Genomic DNA, 15,146 nt, shown 5'->3' with positions numbered 1-15,146 from the left:
GGGCTGGTGTGTTGCTGCTACCCGTGGGGTTGCTGTCACCCCTCAGGGTTGCTCCACAGGGGCTGTTGTGTTGCTGTCACCCCGTAGAGTTGCTGTCACCCCACAGGGTTGCACCCCCCATAGGCACTGGTGCTTTGCATTTGCTCTACAGGCTGGTCCACCCTATAGGGGCTGGTGCGTTGTGGCCTCCCCACAGGGCCAGGTGCCCCCCAGGCTGGTGCATCCCTGACCCCCTGTTCTGGATTGTGTGTGCATCCTAGAGCCAGGGATCCCAGGGTGCTGGCCACACTGAACCTGCTTCATTGCCCCACGCCCTGGGGGGGCCTGTCCAGCTTGGTCACCCCTTGGGGTTGGACCTCAGGCTGCCCTGATGCTCTCCCCCCACCAGTTTATCTTACAGTGACCTCCCAAGGTTTCAATTTAGTGGTTTAGTGGTGGACTTGGCAGTGCTGGGTTCACAGTTGGAGCTGATGATCTTAAAAAGGCCCTATTCAAACAAAATGACTCTGTGATGGGTGTTTGGGCCATCGCTGTCTCTGGCCTGTGTGTCTGCAGCCAGCACAGCACTGAGACCTCAGGATCTGCCTGTCTGGAAGTGTGACCTGCCCACAGTGACAAACTGTCCAGTGTTTTGTGTTTCGTGCTGCTGATCCCACCAGATGGGACAAAACTCTGTTTGGTCCTTCTGTGGTTTGGCTGGTCTTGCTTAAAAACCTCCTTCCTTCCTTCTTTAGCATATGTGTAGTTGTGGTTTGGGAAAAGGGGGGCTGGGGCTTTCTAGGGGTTGCTCTGTTACATTTTTTTGGTGGATCAGGTACCTTGTTTATGTTCCTTCTTTCATATCCCAGAAGAGTGTTGAGTGGGCCTGTTGAACTCCCTGCCTCTTGGCCATCACTGGTTTCGAATCCAAACCCTGCATAGAATCCCCTGCAAATAAGGGGACTTTTAATGGATACATGTCTTTTACAGCTTCAGTGTGTGTAGAGAGAAAGAGAGAGACTTGTTTTAACTGTGAGTCTTTGAAATTTGCTGCTAGTTTAGAGCTATGTGAGAAGTGCCACGTGGTCAAAGCAGGATGGTTTTGTCTCCCTGAGTGTAAGGCAGCAGGTATCCTGTGTAGCTCTTCCCACACAAATGTGAATTTGGGGGTTGAAGGGAGGCTTATTTGATTTAAAAATAACAGGAGGGAGCAGTGTTTTCATTCCATCAAGCTCATCCTGGCTCTCAGAGCAGGGATTTTGGCATGTAGATGTGCACCGGTGCAACCTTGTGGTGTCCATTTTCCCTGTTCCCATGTTAGGATTAGAGGGATCCTGTTGTCAGAGCTGTATTGAAAGAATTTCCTTTTAAATGTCTTCTCCACAGAGCTTGCATCTCGTGCTCTTGTCAAGGTGTTCAGGCATGCCCTGGCTGTTCTGCACCTTGAAGGCTTTTGCTGCTGCTCCCAAGTTTGTACCAGGGCTGGTTTGACTCCTGGTTCCATCAATCAACACATGATGATTGATCACCTTTATCACCATTTATCTTTTATCACCATTTTGTCTTTTAAATTACTTCCTGATGGGAAACACATATCTATGAGTACACAGTCTGCCTGTGCTCTGAGCTGTCCTTGCTGTGCAAAGCCTCAGGAACCTGGTTTTTAATTGTACTTGAGCTTGGGTTTTGCCTCCAGGAGGGTGGTGAGACCCTGGCCCAGGTTGCCCAGAGAAGCTATGGCTGCCCCATCCCTGGCAGTATTGAAGGGCAGGTTGGATGGGGCTTGGAGCAGCCTGGGCTGGTGGGAGGTGTCCCTGCCCATGCAGGGGGTGGGACTGGATGATCTTGAAGGTCCCTTCCAACTCAAACCAGTCTGGGATTCTATAATTTTATTTGATGTTGTGGGGTTTTTTTGCATGTTCTTCTAAATCTGCTGCCTGAGTTGCATGTGTTTGCTGGAGATGAGCTTGTCCCCACTGTCCTCTTAAGCTTGTCCCAGCCACTGATGACCTTGCTGCCTTGTCCTAAGATTTTTTTAGTAGCTTTCCTGCTTTATCATGGTCTGAAGCAGCCCATGGGATGCTTCACTGCTGCCACCTGGCCGGGGTCCCCTGGAAGGTCTCTGCACAGCCCCTCTCGAGGTGATTAACTTGCCTGTGCCTGTGCACAGGGCTCAAACTTACACCATCAAAAGCACTGAAGCTACTTGAGTGAGTAAAGAGTTGCTTAAGGATTTGCTGTATCTGCTTTCAGGCAGGGAGCCTATTATTACAGTATTTTTTTTAAGCTATCCATATATTTTTAATTGTTCCCAAAGTTTGCAGTAATCCTAAAACGTGGAAGGCAATAGGTATTTTCATTGCCAGCTTCCTCCTGTTACTCAGTGTTATGATAAAGAAATGAGAGAATGAGTTTTAGAGCTAATTCAGAAACATCCACAGAGGTTAAAACAGCTTAGAAAAGGATCAAATAAACTCAAGTTAAAAGAAAAAGAGAAAGAAACCAAAACAAAACCCCCCAAAATCCCCAACAAACCCACACCTTCCCTCTGATGTTTCAGACCTCAGCTCCCAGCCTTGCTGGGGATAAACCAGTTTTCAGGCTGTGCTGGGACTGTTGCCTCAGCACCTTGTTGGGGAATCAAGCCAGACAGTCAGAAATGTACTTACACTAAAATTATGCAGGAATAAATTCTTCTATTTGAGCCAGCATCTGGAGATGCCACAGGTTGTTTTCGCTTTTGAGAAGTGTATTAAAATCAAGTTTCTGGATGCTGGAGTCCACCTTGATGTGTTTCTGCACTTTTAGAGCCCCTATCTCCACTTTTAGAGCCCATATCTCCATTTTGGAGCCTCTGTCTTCACCTCCATAGTCCAGAGAGGCTGTAGGTGATGCCCAGGTATGTATGTGAGAGATGAAGAGTTAACCTGACCTGAAAAGGTGTGTATTAAGTGCTCCTTTTGATTTTCCCAGTGGATTTCGACAGGTCTGCAGCCTGGGAGCTTGTTTTTGCAGGTTTTCTTCCTTATTTTCCATCTGAATTCTTACAAGGCAAGGTTGTGCTCTTGGCTTTCTGAGCCTGGTAGTGGCATTCATGGCATTCACCAATATTTTATCAAATTATTTTGTAGCTTTCTTGTTGGCTTGTGCCTGTGTTGCTTGGGGGTTATTCTTGCCCATGATACCAACCAGTATCGTGGCAACGTGTGTGAACTTCATCTTTAGCTGGTTTAGGTGCGTGTGTGGCTCCAGGAGGACTTTAATGAAGGTGAAGCCATGCCTGGCTCAGGAGCAGCATCCCCACCCTGCCATGGGTGATGGACATCCACCATTAGCCACCTTCTGGCATAGGGAACCCCCAGGATGCTGAACACTAGGGTTTCTTTTATTAGATCTAAGGTGAGAGAAGAATTTTGATTGGAAAAGACCTTTCAGATCTAGTCCAACCATTAACCCAGCCCTGCCAAGGCCACCACTGCCCCATGTCCCTCAGCACCACATCTACAGGGCTTTGAAACCCCTCCAGGGATTGGGACTCCCCCCCTGCCCTGGGCAGCCTGGGCCAGGGCCTGACAGCCCTTTGGGGAAGAAATTGTTCCCACTATTCAATCTCAACCTCCCCTGGCACAACTTGAGGCCATTTCCTCCTGTTCTGTCCCTTGTTCCTGGGGAGCAGAGCTCGACCCCCCTGGCTCCAACCTCCTCTCAGCAGCTGCAGAGCCAGCAGGTCTCCCCTCACCTCCTTGTCTCCAGGCTGGACACCCCCAGCTCCCTCAGCTGCTCCTCCTCACACTTGTGCTCCAGCCCCTTCCCCAGCTTCCTCCTTCTCTGGACACACTTCAGCCCCTCCATGTCTTTCTGGTCCTGAGGGTCCCAAAACTGCACGCAAGGGGATCTGATGCTTCCCGGCCCTTTAAACACTGGAATTACTGAAAATTAAAGGGGTCAGCTTGGGATGGACAGTTTTCCTATTGCATCTGATTTTTTCAGACTGTCTTGCCATAGGTTGAAACTCTCCTAAAATGGAGTAACTATAAAAATAGCTGGTGTTTGCAAGTGTGGAAAATCCCCCTCGAAGGGGCCTTTGTCCAGAACTCCAGGGCTGTCCTCTGGGCTGGCACGGGACGATAGCTGGGATTTTACAGCAGTGACAAACAGTAACAATAGCTTGACTTGTATCTTCCTTTTAAAATACACTGTTTAATTTTAATATTTAAAGGTGCCATTTGTACAATTGATCTCCTTTGTGTTGGATGATAACTAAGTAATAATGTGCAGAAATTAAAATATTGGGAATCGAGTATTTGAAGCCAACTGTGCCCTTAGTTTTGTGTCTCTAATATCTAATGATGGGACAAAACTACCATAACCTTGGCACTTGAAAAATTAGCAGGACCAGTAAGACCAGGCTCCACAAAATCAAATAAAGAAATTTGAAGGAAAGAAGGAAAACCAGGTGTAATTTTTCATTTTGTCACCCTTTGGTTGTGCCCTTCATCCCCGAACGTGCTTGCGCCTATTGAATATATTTAATATACACTGTTCAGGAGCGTTGCAAAATGCTGCAGTGTCAAGTGCTCTAAAAATATCCAGTGTTATTAACAATTTTGTTAGTGTGGATCTTTTTTTCTGGTGGTTATTTGTCCTGGTGTAAAGTACAAATGAAATGCAAAACCCAAATAGTGTTTCTAACGGGGGGCGGCTGCTGGATGCAGCAGGTAAAATCGTTGCTTGTGAAGCAGATGCTGCAAGAATTGCTTTAGCAGCAAGGGAGAGCAGCATTCCCAGACACATGGATACAGATTTGCGCCATCAATGATTCTGTTTTCCCTTTTTAAAACTAGAAAGCTGTGGTTTTTGCTTTTTTTTTCTTTTTAATGGGAAACAACCGGGTTGCTTTAGAGGCAGCGCAGCTCAAGCGTCGCGAACTGTGGTGCTTGGAAGTTATTGAGTCAAATGGTTTTAAATTTAAGACACACGTGCCCAAATGTCTGCATTTTGAATATCTCTGGCTGCTCTTTACCCAACCCTACCTATACTTTTGCTTATCTGTTCATAAAAGTCTCGCAGAAACAGACAAAAGATATTTTGTGCAATGACATCAGAGGGAGAAAATATTCTTAGAAAATTTCATGCTGTTAAATCTCTACAGATTTACAGTTTTATCCAGTCAAATTAATGCAAAACCCCAATGCAAGCATTTGGATTTTGAAAACTTTGGAGGAGTGTCATTTCCTAATAGTAATTATTGGTTTTACATTATTTTTTCACAGGGGAGCTGATCACAGCCGCATATGAGCTTGGAGTAAGTATTAGTTTTATTGTTTAATCAATGCTCTCATTAACAGTTTTAGGAATTAAGGAAGTTTAATTAAGCATGGAGTAAAGTAGATTAATTTATTTTCAAACCACAGTTTTTACTAACTTATAAGTACAGCACGCGACAATTTACTTCAAGTTTTAAATCCAATTAAACTAAATTATAAAGCAAAGGCTTTACTGTATATACAGTAGCTGGCTTATTATCAACCCAAATTTTGTATAAGCTGGGGAGAATAAAATAAATCGGGTTAACAATTTTAATAAGTTTTATTATTTAATAAACTTTATTATGGTGCATGATCCCTTTAGGCAAGACCTTAGGACTGTCAGCGCGGTGGTAATCCGATAGCAGTGTGGTCTTTCAACTTGCTAACCAATAAAATAGTTGAGAAGCTCCTTTTTTTAAAAAAGAACAACAAAAAAAACGCCACCAAAAAAAAGCGCCGTAGCCTTTTGAATGACCCTAATATACTGTGATCCCAAACAAGGAGCCCTTTAAGGCAGGCAAATGAAACGTGGCACCTCCTTTTCTCGCTGCCTCATTGTTAGGGGCGAGGCGTGGAGCCAAATCCACTCAGGAAAAGGAGTTGGGGGCTTCACACGGGTCCGAAGGGAAGGGTCGGGGAGTGGAGCTGCTCGGAGAACCCCCCAGCTCCTGCTGCTGGACCCTGGCGTGCTGCTCTCCCTTTGATTCCACGGGCTGATCACATTTCCCAGCCCCTCACCCCTTCTCATCCCCATATCGCTCTGTCCCTAGGTCGCCCACCCTCCTGGCTACCCTCTCTTCACTCTACTGGCCAAACTGGCCACGGGGCTCCTGCCTTTCGGCTCCCCCGCCTGCCGGGTCAATCTCCTCTGCAGCTTGGTGGGAGCAGCTGCTGCCTCTTTGCTTTTTTACACGGTTTTCAGGTAAAGTTTGGGCTGTTTTTTCTTCGTGTGCTGCTGGCAGGGCTTTCCCCCCTGCTCCGGCTCGGGATGTTTCCAAAGGTTCCCTCTGTTCCCCTCTGGCCTTCGGTCCAGTGTTTTCTCCCTCCCTTTCCAGCTGTAGTTAGTTCTTTTGATTAACCTAACAGTGGTTTAATCTGAATTTGACCTTCTTTCCTGCACAAAAGCTCCTTTTTTTTTTTTCCCTTTCTTTTTGTTTAATAATAATAATGATGATGATGATGGTGATGATAATAATGATAATAAAAGCGCGCCCTTCCCCTTACGCAGACGTTACAGGTTGTTCAGGCTCATTATCACAAATCAGCGCTCTGTTTAACTAACCAGAACTAATGAAGTTTGTCGTTCTTGAGAGATGCAGATGGTCTGTTGAAATTAACAGGATGAGCTTCACCTATCGGGGAAACTGTGAACTTGGTTTAATCGCAGCTCCCGGCGCGGGCGGGTGGGCGGTCGGTGCTGCCCCAGGAGCTGGGCGAGCATCGCTGCCTTCCCCCCTGGCTGCAAAGAGTGGAAGGGGGGGACACCCCGACCCCAGCCCATCCATCTCCTCCAGACCTCTAACCTTGGGAGAAGAGGGAACAATCGGGATGGGCGCGTGCTTGAGGGGGGTGGGTTTTGTTAACCCCGCTCGGCTTTGATGTGCGAGTTCTGGCTGCTCTTAACCTCAGCCTGACCCATATTTGAGAGGATTATTGCAGCCTGTACAAACAATTTCTGATGTTCTTTTTTTTTTTTATTATTATTTTGCAGGGAAAATAGGGCACGTTTTGAGGCTGCAAGCAGGGAAATCAGGAATTATTATCGGGGCATTTCGGGATGAGAGAGGGTGAGGTTATTTTTGACAAAAGTCCTTTTCTCTTCCACCCGTTTCCAGAGCCGTGTCGCTCCTCGGGAAAGTCTTCCCAAGGAGTGAGTGCAACCCAGAAATAAAAGAAGGAATAAATAGGGAGGGGGATTGAGGGGGAAGACCCTGCACAGCCCAAAAGCCCTGAGCTCACTTAAACTTGGGTCCAGGGGGGTCTCTCTGTCTGGCTGCATCTTTCTCTGCACATCACCTTCCAGACAGGACATTAGCTCCTAAGCACAACGTCTGGAATTGCTTAAGTAATTCCTAAATATTACAGGCATTTAAGTGATTGCTTTTACTATTGGGTAATACGTGTAATTAAGTCAACATTATTTAATTTAATATCCTGTATTTTACAGCCTATTTGCGGAGCTGGAAGTGGGGCTGCCCTCCTGTGCAGTGCCTGGCACAGCATCAGAGCACAATTTGGTTTTGTTACATTAAAAACTCCTTCAAGGAGTTACTAAATGTTTTTAATATTGGGTTCTGATTTTTTTTTTTAATTGTGACTGTTCCCATTATTACAGTTACTGTGAAGATCTGCCCTCCTTTTTAGTTTTAACACCAACGTGACAGTTCCTTACGTGCCAGTTTTGTGCCTGTGAAACGATGCCATCGTCGCTTTAGAGAAATAAAAATACAGGAGAGAAATAGCCAGCTAAATTTGGGAATTATCTTTACATTTCTAGAGGTCTAATATATTTTGTTTATTTTTTAATTGGATTTGGAAGATGTGACTTCTGTCAAAATTAGAACTTGGACGAAAGAACGGAAAACCGGGAACTGAGTGATGATAGAAATTGTTAGGACTTATAGAAAATTATTTCATAGATACAAGGCATGGACAGAATCAATTACTCAGCCCAGCAGCAATTGATTTTTTTTGGAAAAGAATTGTAAGGTGTTGTGGATCAGTTTTATTTCCAAATTGCAATGTTAGGCTTTTCCGTTTAAGCACCTTAGAACTGATTTGGTTTTTTATGACGTTCATTAATTAAAACAAAAAACAACAAACCGTTTCCTTCTATTGCCATCTACTTTTAAAGGAAAAATGAACTTTCAGAAAGTGTTTACTGGCACCATCGGTGTGAAAACTCTGGGCTAGTCCGTGCTCACAAAGGAACTAACCAGGTCTCTCAAATCCCCCCAGAATTTTTGTGCTTTAATTAAAAATGAGCTGATGGGTCGAGCCTGACCAGGTACGGCAGGAGAAATAAGCACCCGCATGGAGGTGTTAATATGAAAATATGGAGATGTTGGGAACACAAATAATTGATGAAGTACACATCCTTGGGGAGCAACACAGTTCAAGTGGCAAATCTCTCTCCTCAAACAATAGCCCCCTTCAGGGGGGAGGAAGCCATCTCTATGGTAATGGGGCTGATGCTGCCCTATTGATCAAGTGGAAGAAGACATTAGACAATGTCAGTTGGGTTGTTACAATTTCATTTGTTGTCTGACCTGAACTTAACCTTAAAAACCTTTCTTTTCTCCCCACCAGCCAGGCAGGGTTGCTGTTTACCCTCATGGGTTTTTTTTCTGGGCCTCCCAGCATCCCCCTACAGTAAAATCTCTCCCTTTTTTTCCCCACTGACTCTTTTTGGTTAAGAAGCGTTTCCCAAATTTATTCCTTGGCAGGTCGGGACAGGGTGGTTGTTGTGTTGGTTTTTTTTTTACTGCTTAAGGAAAGAGTTGTGGTTTCCTCTGTTTGGGATGTTACAGCATGTGTGGGATTAGGATTGGATTTATTCCTAGAACAGATTTCTCCTCTGGCAGGTGATGGATGGTGGGATGCTTCGTGCAGGCACCGCTGGAATCGATAGGCAGCAACCCCAGCATCTGGTTTCCTTTCATTATATCTTATCGCATGATATATTATAGCCTATCATACTATATCACATTATATTGTTAATTTAATTATATTATTTTTTTAAGCCTGGATTGTGCTTCTCAAAGCAAAGTTGTGTCAAACCACATCAGTGCAAAACCCCCTTTTGTCGGAAATCCAGACTAGCACCAAACGAGCAGTTTCTTCATTTCAATCAGTTCTGAGACTGGGTGCTTTTTTTTCCCTCCTCCTCCACACTCTTGATAAATTGCTTGTAATTATCATAAAATGGCATTTACAAAGAGTTTTCTCGGACTGCTTGTAACTGAAGCAAATAAATTCATCTCTGCTTTGAAAGAGGGGGGAGCAGCTTTCTGTTTTTAGGAGGCAGCGAGTGCGGCTATAGGATTGTTTCTTTAAACAACTATTTGTTTGTTTTACTGTGGGAGGCGAAGCAAGTTTACAAAGCAAACCAATTATCTTCTCATAATATGATTGCCAGAGTGTCATTTTCTGCACAGAGGCTGTGTTCTTTGCATTCTCTGTTGAAAAAGAGAAGCAGGATGCTTTCCCCTGCTTTCAGTGCATTTATTTTTTTTCGGTGTATACCTTTCATAGCTTGGCTGTTTGTCTCTATCTAAATATGCAAAGCTAATTTATTACAGGGGCAGGAGCAGAGTAGAAGGTGTCATTGCCCAAGTACTTCTGGTAAGTTTTTGCCAGCTTTATTCTGGCTGATTTGCACAGGGGTTTTTGAAAAGGAAGGAAATGTTGCATTAAATTAAATTGTTCACATTTCTTTGGTTTGCTGTTCTGTGTATCAAATTAAGTTTGGACTAATATATATATATTTTTTTATATATACATATGTATATTCCCTGTCCCCTAAATCTTCCAAACAAAACATTGTGGGTGTGTATGAAAGCTGAAGGCAGCTTTCCTCCCACTGCCAACAGAAAGGAGTGGTAGGCATGTTGTTTAATTAAAGAATCAAATTATTGTTTTGAAATCATCAAGGTGTTTTGGAAATGGCTCTTGACCATCCTGACCACCCTGAGGTTTCTTGCTCCAGTGCCTCCTGCAGCTCTTGTGGGGAAGTCCCTGAGAAGGATCCAAGTGTCTTGGAGCATCAGGAGGATGGGTCACCTTCATGATTCTCCCCAGAAGGACCTCATGGCTGATGCTCCCCTAAAACTAATTGATGCTGGGAAAAGTTGTCAGCTATGACAGGTGGGGAAATAATCCATGTCCCTGAGTTTGCTGGAGCAGGAGTCACCCCCCAGGCAGTTTGACTCCTGTTTTTGGGGCATGGTTTGGAGGAGACAGAGGGATGAGAGAGGACTGATACTGCCTGGTATGCCGGTGCCACCTCGACCATCACAGGACATCAAAATATTTGACTTAGGGGAAGGAGGAGTCTCCTTCCAGGGTGTGTGTGAATTTTTCCAGATTACAGATTATCGTAGATGATCACCCTTGTAGCACAGCGTGAAGAGCTTGGCTGTTTCAAAAGCAGCTGGGCTTAGTAACAAGTAGTGAGAAGTTTGAGGAGGGAGAGAAGAAAGGAAGGTACTCGAGTATTAATTTGCTTTTAGAAGAATATCTACTGTGACCTCTGGCTAATGGATCAATATTTTTTTTTACCTTTTCTTTTCCCCCCTTCATCCCTGTAATAAACTGGCGCCGAGTTCACTCTGTTTGAAGACATCACCAAATCTGCTCATTTGCATTGTGCTCTAAAGCGGGCACATGATGCTGCAATAACTGCTTGGTTTTGAAGGGGGAGGGGGGGAGAGAAAAAAAAAAGCAGGGGAGAAAAAAAAGCAGGGCAAAAAAAAAAACCCCAACCCAGCACCCGCGTTGGTTGTGTTTTTTTTTTAAGACTGAAGAGTCTTTTCTGACAGCTAGTCAGAGTTAGAATTAGTTCAAGGAAATGTTAATAATGCACTGCCTGGCTTAATCCCTTTGATATCACCAGGTATCCTCCTGTTCATGGGTTAATTGCTTTAAAAGCAGAGGCAATATTCTGAGCGGTGGGCCGCTTCACCTTTTCACAGCTGTTACCATTGAGTGACAACTAAATCCCATGTGTAAGATGAGGAAGAGCTCAATCTCCAATTGGGAGAAAATTTATGTAAACCGCAATCCCTTCAGAATGTGCGGAAGTCACAGACTTTCTTGATTTACTCTGCTTTTCCCAGAAAGCTCCATTGTTCCCTTCCCTAAGTCCCATCAACCCTTTGTAGCAGAATATCAGAGCGGCGGCAGATAGCTTGAAATATATAAATGCTATCATAGCTCTGATTAATAGCGGCGCTTATGAGTCAAGTCTGATAACGGAGCAGCTCTCCACTCAATTTCAGATACCGCTAATGGAATCTGTCTCCTGCAATTGTAATGTGAGAAGGGCTAATTTGCCATGGAGCTTGGAGCTGTCACCAGCCGGGGATTGGGGGGTCAGATGGGAGCTGCCAGGTTTTTGCCCTGCAGCTTGTATCTCTCGCTTTGAATAGCGCAGCCTCCTGCCTGCCAGGGAGCTGATAGGCCGCCGGAGGGTTTATGCCACTCTCTACAATAGGGAAGGGCTTCATGGGCTGACTTGGTAATTGTGAAACCAGCTCATTTTGTCTTTTTTTTTTTTTTTTTTAATTTTCATTTTATTTTACATTTTAGTCTTTTTTTTTATTATGATGATGATGATTTTTTTTCTTCCACGGCTGCATAATTTCTAAGAAGGGGTTTTGAATGAAATGTCAGATTAGGAAAAAGTTTTTGCAGTTACCCAAAAAAAATCCCACAAAGCAAACCCCCACCAACTTATAAAACATTTAAAGAACTAAAGCAGGTTCCTACTGAGGGTTGGGGTTTTTGGGAAGTGAGCAGTGGTTATTACAGCCCCCTGAGATGTAGGCGTACCTATTTTCTAAGGATAATGAGTCTAACTAATATACCCTTGCAAAGGCACAGGGAGAGAAATCCTCGTTTTTCATGGCTGGAAGCACAGATTTCACAGCTTGCTGGTGGGAAGGTGTGAGGACGGGGTGGTATTTATGAGGTGGCAGAGCCCTACGTGTGTTTTCTCGACCTGTCGCGACTTGTGCGACTCACGGGAGCTGCTCCGGGATCTCTTGGCTTGGTGGGTTTGCTTTTCATTGCCAAACTTGCTTGGGAAGGGGCTGCTGCAGGCAGGCCCTGTTTGTGGCATGGTGCTGGTGCTTGGGAAGGTGTGATGTTTGAGGTTGGGAAGCCCTGATCTTCAGTCTTTTCCAAGCCCCCGTGGAGAGGCTCTCCCCATCCCCGGTGTGCAGACCCACCGAGGTCCCTGCCTGGGGCACCTTGCCACAGGGGCAGCTTGGTCCTCCTGGTGAGACAAGCTGAGGTGGCCTCTGAGGCACTTCTTGCATGTACTGGTGACCTTGACAGGCTGATGCTTAACAGGGAACTGACAGAAACTCAGGAGTATCCTATGGAGGTGGAGTCCTTATGGGACACGTCCATCGTTGTGTCCTTACTGAACACCTCCAGTCCAGCAGGTCATACACAAGAGGGTGCAAGGACCAGCTCCTTTTAGCTGAAATCCTCACCAGCTTCGTACTCCTAAACCAGGTGGACCATCCCTTCTTCGACTGTTCAGTAAAATAATTTTAGAAAAGGGGTAAAACAGTGATGGCAGGCCCCAGCTGGATGTGAGGGCTTGTCCAGCAGGAGCAGTATTCAGTGCATGTGGAGGGGGCTGAAGATGCTTCCTGCTTGTCTTCACCCTGAAGACATTGCAGATCCATGGAAATGTCAAACTTGCATGATGCCAGAGTCCCATTTGATGCAAGGAACAGCAGTTAGTTATAACCAGAATGCTCACTTTGGGGTTTTTGTTGTGATGGGTTTTTTTTCTGGTGGTCCTACCCATTTGCTTGGTTTCTCTTCTCTCCTGGTGGCTTTGGAGACTCAACTGGGATCAGCAAGCCAAGCTGTGCTCTCCTTCCTCCTCCTCCAGCACCAGGAGTGGAGGCTGCAGGCAGGGCTGAAGTGGCTCTTCAGCTCCAGCTCCTTGAGGAAGAAAAAAATCTGGTTTGCTATTCCCTGCAGTACCTGTCCTGGCTCTTCAGTGCTGAGAGCAGGAGAAACTGCCTTTTGTCCATGGAGTGGCTGTGACTAAGAGGCAGGCAAAGCCAGGGGGATTTTGGGGTTTGGGGGGTTAATTATTATTCCTTAGGTCCTAAACTCACGCTTGGATTTTTATTTCTGTTTTGTTTTTAAATAGTTCTTCTATTTCAGCACTAGGGTACCCGCACACTTAAAATGTCTCTGTGGAAAGACTGGTTGTAGAGTCTTCTAAGTCCTGTTCTTTTCAGCATACATGAAAAAAATGTGGGTTTTTTTTTATAAACAAGTGAAACCTTGTAGAGTTAAATTTGAAATGTTGAATCTTTAATGCACTGGTCTGTTCTACCATGAAATAATAGAATAGAAGATATGCTAGATATTATTAATTACTATTAGTAGTATAGAATCATAGACTCATTTGGGTTGGAAGGGACCTTAAAGATCCTCTATTTCTAACCAATATGTGGAGTCAAGTGGAATGGAATAGCATGGAATAGAATTGAATCTTTTAAGGGCCAACTGCATCCTGCCCCTCTGCTCTGCTCTGGTGAGACCTCACCTGGAGTGCTGTGTACAGCTCTGGAGCCCTCAGCCCAGGATAGGCATGGAGCTGTTGGAGAGGGTCCAGAGAAGGGCCATGAAGATGATCAAAGGGGTGGAATGCTAGGATGAGGGAGTTTGGGCTGTTCAGCCTGGAGAAGAGAAGGCTCTGGGGAGACCTTAGAGCACCTTCCAGTGCCTGAAGGGGCTCCAGGAAAGATGGGGAGGGACTCTTCAACAGAAAAGGCAGTGATAGAACAAGGGGTAATGGTTTTAAACTGAAAGAGGAGAGATTTAGGTCAGACATCAGGAAGAAATTCTTCACCATGAGGGTAGTGAGGCACTGGAATAGGTTGTTCAGGGAAGCTGTGGCTGCCCCATCCCTGGAGGTATTCAAGGCCAGGTTGGATGAGTCTTGAGCAGCCTGGTCTGGTGGGAGGTGTCCCTGCTTATGGCAGGGAGGTTGGAACCTGATGATCTTTAAGGTCCCTTCCAACCTTAACCATTCTATGTTCCTTGCTACTGCAAAGCAAAGTCACAGCAGTGCAGAGGCAGAAGCTGCTGGTGAAGGTACCTGGAGCCTGTGCAGGTGTACTGGGAGCTTCTGACATCAGGGTCATCTGCAGGTGTAGGGAGAGACTGAAATAACAAAACCAAACCCAATCCATTGATTAGTTTATTAATGGAGATTTTTAAAATTAGGATATATTTTTTCTTATTCCACTGAGTAAAAAAAAATAAATTAACTGAAGATGCCAGGCTGAGATGAAGTTTTGGAGGGAAGAGAAGGCTGAAATAATCAGCTTATTTCCCGAGGTACAGGTAGGTTTTTCAAGTGTTTAATACATCAGCTTCAAATAGAAAATGCTCCAGTTATCTCACTTTTCTTCTTTTTGAATCCAGTGCCTTAAAACCAGCATTTAATGAAAACATTTTAATTACATTCCAGTTCTCATTCATCTATAGCTTTGTACCAATCATTTAATAACTTCTTGCAGATTATGAAATATAAAATGTCTGCCATTATTTGCTTAAGAAAAAGTAAAAAAGCTGACTGAGTTCTTTTTAATGTGCCTATAGATGTGACCTTGTGCTCTTGACTAACAAAGTTTTACCCAACTTAGAGAGGAGGCGACATTTGAAATCACAAACCTACGTGTTTTAGTAACTGCCACCAAATGAGAAGCTAAAACCTGTAATTACAAAAACAGATTAAAATACCTAATTTCAGTTTTCCCAGTTGTTCCTGCAAACTCTCAATAAAAACCTGCAGCTAAAATATTCCTGATTAAAGCAATTTTCTACCGCCTGTGTCCTTGGACCTGAGGTCCAGCAGCACATTCTTTTACTTGGGAGCCTGAAGAGGAAAACAAAATCATCATCTAATTGTTTTTATAGTCTTGTCCTTTTATGTATAGGGATGCCATGGGAAAATATTTCTCACAAAGGACTGTGTGATCTCTCCTTTGCTGAGTGTTTCTGTCCCCCGGGTGTGTTTTCAGATGATGGGAGTTTCTCCCCTTGTTGGGAAGATTAAGGTTGGTTGCCTGATAGGAAGGGACCTTCTTCCTCCTTGTT

At 44.7% G+C, this 15,146-nt stretch overlaps 1 protein-coding gene across 1 annotated transcript in view; it reads left to right on the top strand.

Moving 5' to 3' along the window:
* Positions 1-4,645: 4,645 nt before the first annotated feature.
* TMEM260 (transmembrane protein 260) overlaps positions 4,646-15,146 on the top strand; it is a 31,876-nt gene continuing 21,375 nt past the window's right edge. The window contains exons 1-3 of the mRNA XM_009996471.1: positions 4,646-4,697; positions 5,253-5,284; positions 6,059-6,210. Of these exons, the coding sequence (XP_009994773.1) occupies positions 4,646-4,697; positions 5,253-5,284; positions 6,059-6,210 (236 nt within the window). The remainder of the gene's footprint in view (positions 4,698-5,252; positions 5,285-6,058; positions 6,211-15,146) is intronic.

Source organism: Chaetura pelagica, unplaced genomic scaffold (genome assembly GCF_000747805.2).
Source record: "Chaetura pelagica isolate M959 unplaced genomic scaffold, ChaPel_1.0 scaffold274, whole genome shotgun sequence".
NCBI classification, from domain to species: Eukaryota; Metazoa; Chordata; class Aves; order Apodiformes; family Apodidae; genus Chaetura; species Chaetura pelagica.
This window is presented reverse-complemented; position numbering and strand designations above follow the sequence as displayed.